Source organism: Canis lupus, chromosome 23, assembly GCF_011100685.1.
Source record: "Canis lupus familiaris isolate Mischka breed German Shepherd chromosome 23, alternate assembly UU_Cfam_GSD_1.0, whole genome shotgun sequence".
Taxonomy (NCBI): domain Eukaryota; kingdom Metazoa; phylum Chordata; class Mammalia; order Carnivora; family Canidae; genus Canis; species Canis lupus.
Genome location: NC_049244.1, coordinates 50117922 through 50132555, shown reverse-complemented (window position 1 = coordinate 50132555; position 14634 = coordinate 50117922). Strand labels below are relative to the sequence as shown.

General features: G+C 46.5%; 1 protein-coding gene, 1 long non-coding RNA gene and 1 other non-coding gene across 8 annotated transcripts in view; 2 read left to right on the top strand and 1 right to left on the bottom strand.

Annotated features, from left to right (window-relative positions):
* The window catches only part of GMPS (guanine monophosphate synthase), a 76831-nt gene extending 70437 nt beyond the window's left edge, over positions 1-6394 (bottom strand). The window contains 1 exon segment of the mRNA NM_001313780.1: positions 6309-6394. Within this exon segment, the coding sequence (NP_001300709.1) occupies positions 6309-6353 (45 nt within the window). The 5' untranslated portion in view covers positions 6354-6394.
* On the top strand, positions 1962-2063 carry LOC119865482. Its single transcript, XR_005377314.1, has one exon. It is a non-coding gene; the product is annotated as a U6 spliceosomal RNA (small nuclear RNA).
* Positions 5393-12591, top strand: LOC106557644. 6 transcript variants are annotated; one of them, XR_005377255.1, is made up of 3 exons: positions 5393-5624; positions 10663-10752; positions 11725-12591. It is a non-coding gene; the product is annotated as an uncharacterized LOC106557644 (long non-coding RNA). The 6 variants fall into 6 exon arrangements; XR_005377254.1 differs by having other exon boundaries at positions 10660-10752; XR_005377257.1 differs by lacking the exon at positions 5393-5624 and adding an exon at positions 6032-6050 and having other exon boundaries at positions 10660-10752.
* The last annotated feature ends 2043 nt before the right edge of the window (positions 12592-14634 follow it).

Below are 14634 nucleotides of genomic sequence, written 5' to 3'. Positions count from 1 at the left end.
TGGCAAGAGTCCACCAGTAGAAAACCAACTAATATCACATTATTACTATAGTAAAGCTATTTTTTTGAACAACTGTGATTTTTTTTTAAGATGTTATTTATTTATTCATAAGAGACACACAGAGAGAGAGGCAGAGACACAGGCAGAGGGAGAAGCGGGCTCCATGCAGGGAACCTGATGCGGGACTTGATCCCAGGACCCCAGAGTCATGCCCTGGCCCCAAGGCAGACGCTCAACCGCTGAGCCACCCAGGCGTCCCAAACCACTGTGATTCTTAAGCAAATATAGAAACAGCTCTACTTCACAATGAGCAGGAAAAAATATTCAGCACAACCCAGAATTACATATGCTATACAGAGATTCGAAATTCTAAGAATGGATTACTCTTCTGCTGATTCACAAAGTGCTTCAGAATTATGTTTTATCCCTAAGGACTTCATTCATTTTGAGCATCTAAACAGAGTTTAGGTTAGAAAGCACCATAACAGAGGTAATTCTGGATAGCAAATAATTATTCATCACTTTAAACAGCATCATTTGGAATATGATTAGTCTTTTTAAAAGTATCAAATACATTTGAGGGCAGCCCAGGTGGCTCAGCAGTTTAGCGCCGCCTTTAGCCCAGGGCCTGATCCTGGAGACCTGGGATCAAGTCCCATGTCAGGCTCCCTGCATGGAGCCTGCTTCTCCTTCTGCCTGAGTCTCTGCCTCTTTCTCTCTCTCTCTCTGTCTCTCATGAATAAATAAATAAAATCTTTAAAAAAAAAAAATACATTTGAATAGGCACAGAACAAGCCTACATTTAAAAAAAAATACTTAAAAAACAATTATCTTCCTTAAGTAACAAGTTGGACCAGCTAAAGACAAGGCTATCTGAGGTTCCTGGAGGAATTTCAAAATCTTTTAAGAACAGGAAACCATAAAAACTATTCCTTTTGTCTGTAACAGCTTTTACATTCTAGAGGAAGATTTTTTTTTTTTAAAGAGGGGAAGGGAAGAAGGAGAGATTTTTTTTCTTGTATTCATGAACTCTGATTTATATTAATATCACATCTTAAGGCACTATCTTTCTGAGACACCAGAGCCACTTAATCAGTAGCAATATGCAGAGAGAGAGAATCTGAAGGAGGTTCCAGGCCCAGGGTAGAACCTGATGCAGGGCTCACACCCCTGAAATTCTGAATGACTTGAGCAGAAATCAAAAGTCAGGTGCTTCACTGAGTGAACCCCTAGATGAATATACTAATATTAATATGAAGCAAAAAAAAATCGTCTTTGATCTTTAAAAATATATTCTATGGGGTTACCATAAAAGTACAGCTGTTTAATACTCTATGCATCCCAGGCTAAAAAAAAATCTCGTAATCTTTCAATTGGATTCAAAAACTTAAGTGTAAAAAATGCCAACTTTAAAAGTTTAATACAAGAAAAAAAAAAGTTTAACACAAGTCATTAAAGATTCTATATCAGGGATCCCTGGGTGGCGCAGCGGTTTGGCGCCTGCCTTTGGCCCGGGGCGTGATCCTGGAGACCCGGGATCGAATCCCACGTCGGGCTCCCTGCATGGAGCCTGCTCCTCCCTCTGCCTGTGTTTCTGCCTCTCTGTCTCTCTCTGTGTGACTATCATGAATAAATAAAAAAAAAAAAAAAAAAAAAAAAGATTCTATATCACATGTAATCAACTTATAAAACATCTCTAATCCAAGTATGATTTACCCTAGTCAACATCTCAGTAAAGGTGATGGAGCAAGTCCTACTTCTCCAACCAAGAGTCTGAGGCTTGGATAAGGCCAAAAAGTGGGAGTTGACCAGTAGCCCAAAGAACACTATTCTGATAATCCTGCTCTAATAAAACAGAAAGTAGTTACTGTGTCTAATATTTGACCTATATGGTATTTATAACAACATTAAGTAGCTGTAAAAAAGTTTTTAAATAAACCATTAAATAAGATCTTAACCAAGTTCACTTCGGCAGCACATATACTAAAATTGGAACGATACAGAGATTAGCATGGCCCCTGCGCAAGGATGACGCGCAAATTCATGAAGCGTTCCATATTTAAAAAAAATAAAATAAATAAGATCTTAACTTCTTAAAAACATTATATCAACTTAACCTAGCAAACAATAACCTCTGCTTTGGATAGTTAATCAATTAGCCCAAATGCTTTTATAGATTAGGTCTCTTCCTAATTTCTATCATGCAGAAATGTCATTTTAGAAAATCCTGATACAAACTGAATGTACCAGAATAGGGATCAAAATCAGCTCTTTCCTTCCGCTTTAATTTATGAACCAGGATTTACACACAAGTGTCAGAGCCACAACTGATGCACATAGTGAGCTTGGGAACAGTGCGTGTACTTCACTCCAGAGGGAAGGGTGGTTCGGTGGTAAACTATGGAAAAGAGATGCCTACTCAGATTTCCAGATGGACTTCTCAGAAGTATCTCATTTCACCTACTTTATTATGCACGTTATCCCATGTTTACCCATCTCTTTACCGGAAATGTTTCTTAGGATCAATGACATATCATGGTTTAATATTAAGGACATTAAATAATAATAGATTTGATGAAATAGGTTACTTCCCTGATGACTCCTCCTGAAGGTGCTTCCAATTCAGTTCACATCTAATTGTTATTCAAAAAAAAAAAAATACACATGCTTGAGTAGCTATAAAACATCAAGGACCTTGAAATAAAATTAATCAGCAATTCTCTTGAGGCTCAAATATATCAAACTGATCAAGGCTCAACGCAGGTTAAACAAAACAGACAAAAATATCAACTAGGAAAAAAAAAAAAACTTTATGCTCCATACTCCTGAGACAAATAAATTTGGAAACTGAGCCTTGAACTTTCTGCTGCCGGTTAATTCGGTGAAAATACCCTTTCTCGAATCACTCACTTCATATTTTTCAAAGCCTGTAAATTAGGTTTGAGACCTCCTAGGAGTACAGTCATTTCCTCTACCAGCACGGAGAGAAGTTTGTAGGTCTCAAAAGGGAGAAAAGTGCTTTTGCAAGCGAGCTCGCGTACAGGAAAGAGCCGCACAAGGAGGTGGACACTGCTCCTGGGGTCAGAAGCTGCAAGCTCGGGTGTCCTCACCCCCCTTTATGGCCCTGAGAAGGGAGCTTCACGAAGCCCAAACTTCAGTTTTCTCGGTTTAAAAAGAGCCCGATCGCTGCTACCGCCTTTTCTCAGTTGTCCAGCCGACAGCTGGGGAAGGCTTAGGGGGCACCAGCAAGCGGGGGCAGGAGGGGCGCCCGCCGACCGCCCAGCGGGGAAGGGGCCGCGCCTCAACCAGGGCCCCAGGACCTCAGGGCGCCGGTTCCCACCTGACTCTTCCAACTCCGCACACCTGGACGCGACTCAGGGCGGCCCCTCCCGAGACCAGGCCCGGGACAGCGCCCGGGAGGCCCGCGCCCGCTCCTGGGTCCCGGCGACCCCGCGCACCTCCGCGCTGGGACGGTCTGGAAACTCCGAGCCAACGAAAATTTGAAAAACGGAAGTGAAAGCGAAGGTGCAGCATTGAGAGACTCCAGGAGAGGGTCGGAGGGGGGGGGTCGGGGAGGGGACGCGGGGCGCTCCGGAGCGCCCGCGGCAATGAGCGACTTTCCCAGCAGCCCGGGGCCCCCCACTTCCCCGGGCCTCGGCGGCGGCGCGGGGACGGGGCATGCACGGGGCCCAGGGGGGGATGCACGGGGGCCGGGGGGGGGATGCACGGGGACCGGGGGGATTGCATGGGGGGGAGGGGGTTGCACGGAGGGGAGGGGGATGCACGTGGGGAGGAGGGGAATGCACAGGGGCTGGGGGGATCCACGGGAGCCGGGGAAGATGCACCGGGAGGAAGCACGGGGGCCGGGGGTGGGATGCACGGAGGGCGGGAGGGGGATCCACGAGGGGATGCACGGGGGGAGGAGAGGAATGCACGGGGGCAGGGGGGGATGCACGGCCTGGGAGGCCGAGGGGGAGGGCGGCGGCGCGGGCGAGCCGGGCCCCCGGGAACTGACCCGCGCGGCCCCCGGGGCGGGGGGTGCAGTCACGCGGCCTCGCCGCCGAGCACCCCGAGGCCGGCGGCCGGGGACGCGGAGGGCCTGGCCGAGGGCAGGCGGGAAACCGGGAGGCGGGCAGACCGGGGCGGGCGCTGCCCCGCGGGCGCGGGCGCGGGCCGTCCACAAAGGCCGCCAGCCTCCCGAGGGGGCCCCAGGCGCACACGCCGCCCGCCGCCCGCCGCCCGCCGCCCGCCGCCCGCCGCCCTCCGGCCGCGCTCCCGGGCTCCGCGCTCCCGGGCTCCGGGCGGGGGAGGCGCGGGCCGGCGAGGGCCGGCGAGGCGGCCGCGGGGAGCTGACGCCCTCCCGACGCCGGGGCCGGCGGCCGCAGCAACCCCGAGCGGCCGGCGACGATCAACAAAGCACCTGCCCCAGGCCCCGACCGGGGCTCGCGGGGCCGCGCGGACGGGCTGGGGGAGGGCGCGGGGCTTCGGCGCCACACACTGACCTTGGAGTCTCCGTTGCACAGAGCCATCGGGGCCGGGCCGGGGGGCCGGGGGGCCGGGGCTCGGGCGCCGCGGGCCGGGGCTCGGGGGCGAGGCCTGTGCGGGAGCGGCGGGCGCCGCGAGGAGCCGGATCCAGCAGCCGCCGCGGAGCGCGGGCCCCAGCGCCGCGGGAGACGAGGCCAGCAGCGCGCACGCCGCCCCCGCCCCCGCCTCCCGCTTCCGCCCCGGCCGGCCACGGGGCGGAGCCACAGCGCGTCGGGCTCCGCAGCCAGACCGCGGACACCGCGGGCCGCCGCCGCCAAGCGAGCCCGCCTCCGGGGAGGGGCCCTGCACGCCCGGCCCCGCCCCGGGCCCCTTCCCGCCGCCCAGTCCGCCTCCGGGAAGACGAGCCGCGGCCGCTCGGGCCTGCCCGCCCGCGGGAGGAAAGGCCTGCGGCGCCCGGCCCCGCCCCCCGCGCGATAGGCCACGCCCCCGCACGGCAGGTCCCGCCCCCCGGGCCCCTTCCCGCCGCCGAGGTCCGCCTCCTGGAAGACAAGCTGCGGTCGCTCGGGCCTGCCCGCCCGCGGGAGGAAGGGCCTGCGGCGCCCGGCCCCGCCCCCTGCACGATAGGCCACGCCCCCGCATGGAAGGCCACGCCCCCTCACGGCACGGCCCCGCCTTCGCCGGCCGAGCCCGCCCCCCGCATGGCCCTGGCTGCGTCCCCGCAGGCCAGGCCCCGCCCCCACCGCCTCTGGCCCGCCCCCACGCGGCCTTGGCCCCGCCCCCGCAGGCCAGGCCCCGCCCCCACCGCCTCTGGCCCGCCCCCACGCGGCCTTGGCCCCGCCCCCGCAGGCCAGGCCCCGCCCCCGAGGGGAGGAGCCCGCGACTCACAGCCCCGCTCCCGTCCCGCCCCCGCACCGGGCGGCCGGCCCCTCCTCCGCCGCAAGGGCTCCCCCTCTGAGGACGGCCGGAGCCTCGGGGAGCAGGCGGGGGCGGGGCTGATCGCCGCTCTGGACCCCGGGGAGAGGCTGAGCGAGCCGAGAGGGAAGCCTCCGGGGAGCGGGGCCTCCTCCCAGGTGGAGGGGCGTGGGGTCGGCCAAGGCTGCTGCGGAGAGTTTCATCGTGACACCTCGAGGGACGTCGAAGTGAGATGTGATCGCGTCTCTCTGCAAAAGTTCTACGGCGGGGGCGGGATGTGCACGAGAAGGGGGTCTGGGCGCCGCAGTCTGGTGGGGCGCTGGGCCGGGGCGCTGGCCCGAGGCTCTGCTTGCACAGCACCCAGCGTTTTTATTTAGATGCGCTGCAGTCCCCCCAGCTACTCTTTGGCGACCGCCAAGATGAGAGATCAAATTTGGCCGCCTGGAAAAAAAATTAATAATAAAAAACAAAATAAAATAAATAAAATGAAATAAAATAAATCAATAGATAAATTTGGCCGCCTGGGAACCTAAATGAGGGTTGGGGGAATGAATGACACTTGGCACGGCTTCCAGATTAAAGAAGCCTTTTAACAAATATTCAATTACTACGATGCAGCCCTTGCGGAGCCCACGCTGTGTGTCAGGCCCCAGGTATCAAGGAGCCGGAGTAAGACGACTCGGGCTTCTTAAAAAAATTCATTTTATTCTAAGCTATTTCGCGGAGGTAGTGAGGCAGGACTTGTGTTCTTATTCACCTTTTCGCTAATAAAGTAATCGAGGCTCAGTCGGCCTCTCGGAGCAGGAGGTGGCAGGTACCTGATGGGGGAAAGGATAGACAGTTCTTACTGTCAGGAACAAAGGCCCCGAATCCTAGCGGGCCTCCCAGGTCAACGAAAGTATTTCACTTACCCTTTTTTGAGCTGAGAAATGGATACTTGAGATTTCTAAGGCCATGGATACTGTGCTCTCTTGGTAGGTCTCTATGAGCAATCGGGAGAACAATGCAGTAACCAATAGGAGAGCCTCAGCTTGCATCACTATCCACCCAGAGTGCAATGGAATGGAATGAGATGTGCCCGCGTTAAAGATTGGCCAAAGCCCATCTATACCAGATAATGCCTATTTTAAATATATTCTAGTGGTCACCTGTATTTATGGCTAAGCATATCCCCAACAACCAGAACGTCCTTATATCTAAAACCCTTCTGCAACTTTTGACTCTGTTGACCCTTCCCTCTTTCTTGAAACTGGATTTCTCTTACAGCATATCAAAGAGGTGTCCTTTCACTACTATAAGATTGTTCTTGGTCTTTTTTTTTTTTTTTTTTTGATGATGATGATAGTTGACACTAAGTCATCTTTTCTTGTTCCTCTTTCTATATCCTCCAGGTGGAGGCTTAAGTATTGCTTTTCTTCAATATTTCCATTCCCTATCCTCTTCCCATCTTACTCTTCACCTATGTTTCCTTGCAGGACTTGCTTAAAAAATAAAAACTAGGTTGTTTTTTTTCTTAAGTAGTTTTAAAATATCCTTCAATAGACTCTATGACAGCTCTCTCTTTTGAGCTCCAGATCCATACTGCTCTGCAAATCCCCAGTTAGATGTTAGATGGCATGTTGGATCCCAAACTCAAGAAGTCCAAAACAAAACTTCCCAAATTTCTGAGTCCAATATCACTAGAACCATGATATTAGAGGGAAAACATAATACATACATACCATGTGGGTTTTTCATAGATTCCCTTTATCAAGTTGAGACAGTTCCCCTCTATTCCTTCCTGTTTTGATGAGGAATGAATGTTGCCAAGTGCTTTTTCTGTCTTTTGATTATTATATGACTTTGCTTTTTCCAGTTTGTTAATGTTGCAAGTTACATTGATTGATTTTTTTTTAATTTTTTTTTTATTTATTTATAATAGGCACACAGTGAGAGAGAGAGAGGCAGAGACACAGGCAGAGGGAGAAGCAGGCTCCATGCACCAGGAGCCTGACGTGGGATTCGATCCCGGGTCTCCAGGATCGCGCCCTGGGCCAAAGGCAGGCACTAAACCACTGCGCCACCCAGGGATCCCGATTTTTATTTTTTTTAAGATTTTATTTATTTATTCATGAGAGAGAGAGAGAGAGAGAGAGAGAGAGAGAGAGAAAGGGGGGGCAGGGCAGAGACACAGGCAGACGGAGAAGCAGGCTCCATGCAGGGAGCCAGACACGGGATTCGATCTAGGGACTCCAGGATCAGCCCTGGGCCTAAGGCAGGAACCGCTAAGCCACCTAGGGACCTCCCCTGAGTCACCAAGGACTCCCCGATTGGTTGATTTTTAAATGTCAAACCAGCCCTACATTCTCCGGATAAGCTTAAAGTAATCATGATATATTTTCCTTTTTTTTTTTTTTTTTAAGATGTATTTATTTGAAAGAGAGAGCATGCAGGTTTGGAGAGAATACTCAAACCGACTCCCTGCTGAGTGTGTAGCCCAACACAGGGCTCCATCTCACAGCCCAGAGATCAAGACCTGAGCCAAAACCGAGAGTCAGATGCGCAACCAACTGAGCTACCCAGGCACCCCGATATATTTTCCTTTTTATGTATTGAACTTGATTTTCTAAATCTTGCCTTCAAATGTCTGCATCTATCTTTTTTTTTTTTTTTTTTTTTTTTTTTTTTTTTTTTTTTAAATTTTTATTTATTTATGATAGTCACACACACACACAGAGAGAGAGAGGCAGAGACACAGGCAGAGGGAGAAGCAGGCTCCATGCACCGGGAGCCTGACGTGGGATTCGATCCCGGGTCTCCAGGATCGTGCCCTGGGCCAAAGGCAGGCGCTAAACCGCTGCGCCACCCAGGGATCCCTGTCTGCATCTATCTTAATGAGGAATATTCGCTTGCCATTTTCTTGTAGTGTCTTTAACTAGATTTGGTATCAGGGTAATGCTGACCTCAGAGACAAATTTTGTGTAGAATTATTTCCAGAAGAGTTGGTATGATAGAATTGCTTTTATTCTTTTTTTTTTTAAGACTTTACTTATTTATTTGACACAGATTGAGAGAGTACAAGCAGGAGGAGCAGCAGGCAGAGGCAGAGGGAGAAGCAGCCTCCCTGCCGTGCAGGGAGCCCAATATGGGGCTCTATCCCAGGACCCAGGAATCATGACCTGAGCTGAAGGCAGGTGCCAAACTGACTGAGCCACCCAGATGCCTCAGTTTTATTTCTTTCTTAAATGTCTCGTAGAATTCACCAATGAGGCCATCTGAGCCTAAAGTTTTCTTTGTAGTAAGGTTTTTAACTCCAAAATAAATTTTAAAAAAGATATAGGGCTCTTCAGGTTATCTATTTTTTCCTTGACTGAGCTTTGGCAATTTGTGTCTTTCAAAGAATTTGTCAGTTTTGTCTAAGTTGTCAAATTCATAGGCAAAGTGTTATTCATAATATTCTCTTTTTATTCTTTTAGTGTCTAGACTCTATGATGATATCAAATTTCTCATTCCTGTTGGTGATTTTGTTTTCTGTTTTTCTTCAACAGTCTGGCTAGATAGAAGTTTACCAATTTTATTGACCCTCTGAAAGAGCAGCTTTTAGTTTTACGTATTGTTTTTCTGCTTTCTACTTCGTTGATTTTCACTTTAATCGTTATTATTTCCTTTCTTCTTCTTACTTTGTGTTTAGTTTGCTCTTTTTCAAGTTTTTTAAAACCGGAATCTGAGATCATCAGTTTGAGATCTTTCTTCTTTTCTAATATAGGTATTTAGCTCTATAAATTTCCCCTTGAGAACTGCTTTACTGATATCCCACAAACTCAGATATATCAAATATTCATTCCATTTGGTTCTAAACAGGATTCAGTTTCTTTTTTTGATTTCTTCTTTGACCCATGGTTTTCTAAAAGCATATTATTCCATTTCCAAATATTTGAGGATTTTTTGGAGCTCTTTCTGTTATTGGTTTCTAAGTTAATTCCATTGTGATCAGAGAATACATTTTGTATGATTTGAATCCTTTTAAATGTACTGGGTCTGCTTTATGGCTTAGAATATACTCTCTATTGGTAAATGTTCTGTGTGTACTTGAAAAGGATATGTATTCTGCTATTATGTGGAATGGTAAATAGGTCCAGTTGGTTGATAATATTGATCAAGACACATATTCTTGAAGATTTTCTGTTCATTTATTCTATCAGTTATTGAGAAAGGGGTTCTAAAATCTCTAACTAGAATTGTGAGTTTATCAACTTCTTATAGTTCTATCAGTTTTTGCTTCATGTATTTTGAAACTCTGTTACTAGGTCATTAATGTTTAGAATTGTTATTGATCTGGCAGCCCTGGTGGTGCAGCGGTTTAGTGCTGCCTGCAGCCTAGGATGTGATCCTGGAGACCCTGGGTCGAGTCCCACATCGGGCTCCCTTCATGGAGCCTGCTTCGGTCTCTGCCTCTCTGTGTGTGTGTGTGTGTGTCTCTATGAATAAATAAATTTAAAAATCCTAAAAAAAATAATAATTGTATTGATCACTTTATCAATATGAAATAACATTCTGTATCCCTGGTAATTCTTTTTACTCTGACATTTGTCCAATATTAAAATAGCATGCTTGGAGTGCCTGCTGGCTCAGTTGGTAGAGCATGTGATTCTTTACCTAGGGTCAGGAGTTCATGTGTTACATTGGCCCAGAAGTTACTTTAAAAAGAATAATAATAAGGGACCCCTGTGGGGGCTCAATGATTGAACGTCTGCCTTTGGCCCACGGATCGGCGTGATCCCGGAGTCCCGGGATAGAGTCCTGCATCCAGCTTCCTGTAGAGAGCCCGCTCCTCCCTCTGCCTGTGTCTCTGCCTCTGTGTCTCTCATGAATAAATAAATAAAATCTTTGAAAAAAAAAAGAAATAATAAAAATAAAATAGCATGCCTGCTTTCCTGACTGGTTGTTGGTATGGTATATCTTCTGCAGTTCTTAATCTGTTTCTATATTTATGTTTAAAGTGTTTTTTTTTATAGGCAGTAAATAATTGGGTTTTGCTTTTTGTCTAATCTGCCAATTTCTTTTATTTGGAGTATTTAGACCATTTACATTTAATGTGATTATTAATACAGTTAAGTTTATGTCTATAATTTAGAGATTCTAAAGGCAGGAAGCCAAGGCAATCAAAGGGCTAGTCTCTTTTGTTTCTTGTTTCCCAGAAGTCACTGTCCTTTAATGTTTGATATCTAATAGTTCAAAACCATTTTTTCCTATATTTTGTCTGACTTTTTGTTGTTGTTTCAGCAGGAGGATAAATCCAGTTCCTGTTACTCCATCTTTGGCAAAAGCAGAAATCTGGAAACCTTTTCTAACAAGTAGTTGAAGCATCTTAAGCCTGTAAGTCCTTTGCCTGTCTCATATAGTTTTGTTAAGGGTGAAAATTGCCCTGAATTCAGAACAACTTAGGCAACATAGACTAGTGATGTTAGTTCTTATAAATGTAATCTCGTGGTTCCTGAGACCAACAAAATTTTTAGATGACATTTGATAAAAATCCATAGATGGAAATTTTACATGACTTTTAAGATTTGGTGAGTATCATATCATAAAATACTTATTTCAGGTATAATCCAAGGCATTTTATCTTTCAAAATGTAAAATCTTGGGCAGCCAGGGTGGCTCAGTGGTTTAGTGCCATCTTTAGTCCAGGGTGTGATCCTGGAGACCCGGGATCAAGTCCCACATCGGGCTCCCTGCATGGAGCCTGCTCCTCCCTCTGCCTGTGTCTCTGCCTCTCTCTGTGTCTCTCGTGAATAAATAAAATCTTTTTAAAAATGTAAACTATTTTAAACCTCCTATTTAAAAAATTAACTTTTAAACTTATAAAAATTATTAGATGCTGACTGAAAATGTGGAAGTACATAGTATTTCAAAATCCTTTTAGGAAGGTATGTGAATTTTTTTAATTGAAGGCAGCTGTTCTAAAATATTTTTTGATCCTATATCCCTTGCTTGGAATCTTAATAATTCTCCATTGCTCTCAGGACAAACTTAAAATTTCTAGCATTTCTCATTGGGTCTTTGTCTCAAGATTTGGCAAGCCCCTCTTTATGTTGTATCCTGCTCTCTTACCACTGCTCCCTCACTCTACTCTAGCCATATTAAACTACTTTAGTTCCTTAAACATGACATGTTCTCTCGACTCAGACTTTCTGCACAAAAATATCTTCTGCCTAGAATATTTCTGTTCCCCTCCCCAAAACTCTGAAGCCTTGGGTTAGATATCTCTTCCTTTTTTGTGCTCCCACATTCCTTTCCTTTTCATTAGTACTCACCACCCTCAATGTATTTACTTGTCTCTGTCCACAGAAAAACCCTGGAAGCACTATGATCCCAGTAGCAATGAGCAAAACAAGCCACCAACTTTCTAAATACTATTCTTCAACAAGAGGAACAAGTCTTCTTGGAGAAAAGGCTGATTTCAGGAGCAAAGGAGGGACGGGATAACCAGGAACACCTTTTGGGGCCAGGAAGTAAGGAAGTATTCAGAGAATAATGGAGACATGTCAGAAGGACACAGAAGTTTTAAAAGGACCTTTACCAGCTGAATCTGGGACAATATATCAAAATAAAAATGACGGCAAACAAATTACATCAATTGATTAAATTAGGGGCCATCAGCCTATGATGATATAAATAAATGACTAAATAGAAAACCCTTCCTTATAATGCCAACTAATAAAAGTCAAAGGAACAGTTAAATTATAAAATCATCACTTTGCAGCTCTCATAGAAATAATGAATTCAGGCAAGAAACATAAATGGATAGCAAGACTTATGGATGGAAAATGGTTGGATAACAGGTGTTATTTACATTGTCTCAAATTATCTCTCTACAAAATAATTATACATGAAGAAAGAGTAACTTTATTGTGAAGAAACCTGGAAGCACATCCTTACTCAGGTGATTGAAGTTAACATCAACAGTAGTGGAGCAAATTGGCATCCTATGTTATCTGATGGATGCAGTGAGCCAAGCACAAAATTACTTAAGTGATCTTGCCTGAAATATATAACCCAACTGTGAATGAACCTCAAGGGAGCACAAATGGAGGAACATTCCACAAAATAATAGGTCTACAGGGATCCCTGGGTGGTGCAGCGGTTTGGCGCCTGCCTTTAGCCCAGGGCACGATCCTGGAGATCTGGGATCGAGTCCTATGTCGGGCTCCCAGTGCATGGAGCCTGCTTGTGTCTCTGCCTCTCTTTCTGTGTGACTATCATAAATAAATAAAAATTTAAAAAATAATAATGGGCTTTACAATTTTTCCAGTTATCTATTGGTTTGTAACAAACACTCTAAAAAACCTAGTGGCTTAAAACAACAGTGCTTATTTTGCTACTATTTGGATAAGGTTCAACAGGGACAGGCCTTCTCAGTCCTAAGCTGTCAGCTGGTGCAGCCCAGAGCCTGGCTCACTACGTCTCAGCTAGAGTGGCTCAAAGGCTGGGAGATAGAATCATGAGAAGGCTCCTGCACTCATGACCCCTGATCTGGAAGATTCGTACAGTTGAGGGTTGGAATGGCTGCATATCTGATACCTCTACTTCTCTATGGTCTCTTCATTTTCTATATGTCAGCTCAGGACTCCCAGGGCGTGTATGTGTTTGTATGTGAAAGGGAGCCAGAGAGAAGGTTGTATGGCCTTTGTAACCTAGCCTCCTAAGTTACACAGGTCTACTTTATATTCTGTTCATGGACTGAGGCACAGGTTGGTCTAGATTGAGACAATTCTAGAAGGGCATGTGGAACTGGAAGTGTGGTACAATGCTCGAAAAACACAATTCGCAGAGTAATCTCAGAAAATGAAGGTCACAGAAGGGCTTAGTAACTCTTCTAGATTGAAGGAGAGTAGACATGACTGCTGAGAAAATCCATGCTCTTGGATTGAATTCCTCATGCTATAAAGGATATTATGGGATAATTGGCAAAACTTGAAGGCCATCTGTAAGTGAAGGGCATATGGGAGCTTGTACTGTTATGGCAAGAGTACTATAAGTCAAGCCCTAGGGTGGCTTCCCTGCTCAGCAGGGAGTCAGCTTCCCCCCCCCCCCACCCCCCGTCCCTCACCCACCCCTGCTTGTGCACTCTCTCTCTCAAATACATAAAAATCTTTTTAAAATCTTGCAGTTAATCCTTTCATAAAGGAATAATAATATGATAAAAATAACCACCCACATATGATACATTCGTATTTTTTAAAATCATGTTTTATTAAAGCAGATCATTGAATATTGTCATTATTATATTTTTATTTATTATCCCTTTATGCCTTCTGTCCCAATTATGCTTTCAAATTTTAGTCCCCCCTTTTAAAAAAAAAAAATTTTTTTTTTATTTATCTATTCATGAGAGACACAAAGAGATAGGGGAAGAAGCAGGCTCCCTGCAGGGATCCCAATAGGAGACTCAATCCCAGGACCCTGGGATCACACCCTGAGCCAAAGGCAGATACTCAACCACTGAGCCACCCAGGTGTCCAAAATTTTAGCCTCTTCTTATTTATTTATTTATTTATTTTTATTTTTTTAGCCTCTTCTTAGAGGAGAAGTTAAATTGACATCCTGCTAGGAAGAACTGACTCATCGAGTTCCATCCATCCCCACATTCATCCATCTCCACATCTAGGAGAAAGAAGGGGTACAACTTTTAGTGTTTGCCTTTGAAAAGTTTCTAAAACTGGTGATAGAAAAACCCCTTAAAAAATTTTTTTTTAATTTTTATTTATTTGTGATACTCACAGAGAGAGAAAGAGGATGAGGCAGAGACACAGGCAGAGGGAGAAGCAGGCTCCATGCACCGGGAGCCCGACGTGGGATTCGATCCCGGGTCTCTAGGATTGCGCCCTGGGCCAAAGGCAGGCGCCAAACTGCTGCGCCACCCAGGGATCCCAGAAAAATCCCTTATTGATAATAATGGTTGTAGTGGTGGTAGTAATAGTGGTAAATCCTGTAGAGCACATCATGTGCCAAGGCACTATTGTAAATTTTTTACATATATGAGCACATTTAATACAACAGTCTTTTTTTTAAAAGATGTTCTTTATTTGAGAGAGAGCAAGAGAGAGAGAGAGCATGAGCAAGGGGAGGGGCAGAGGGAGAAGTAGGCTCCCAGGCTGAGCAGGGAGCCCCATGCAGGCTGGATCCTAGGACCCTGGGATCACGACCTGAGCCGAAGGCAGATGCCAACGGAGTCACCCAGGCGCCCCTTATGTAATG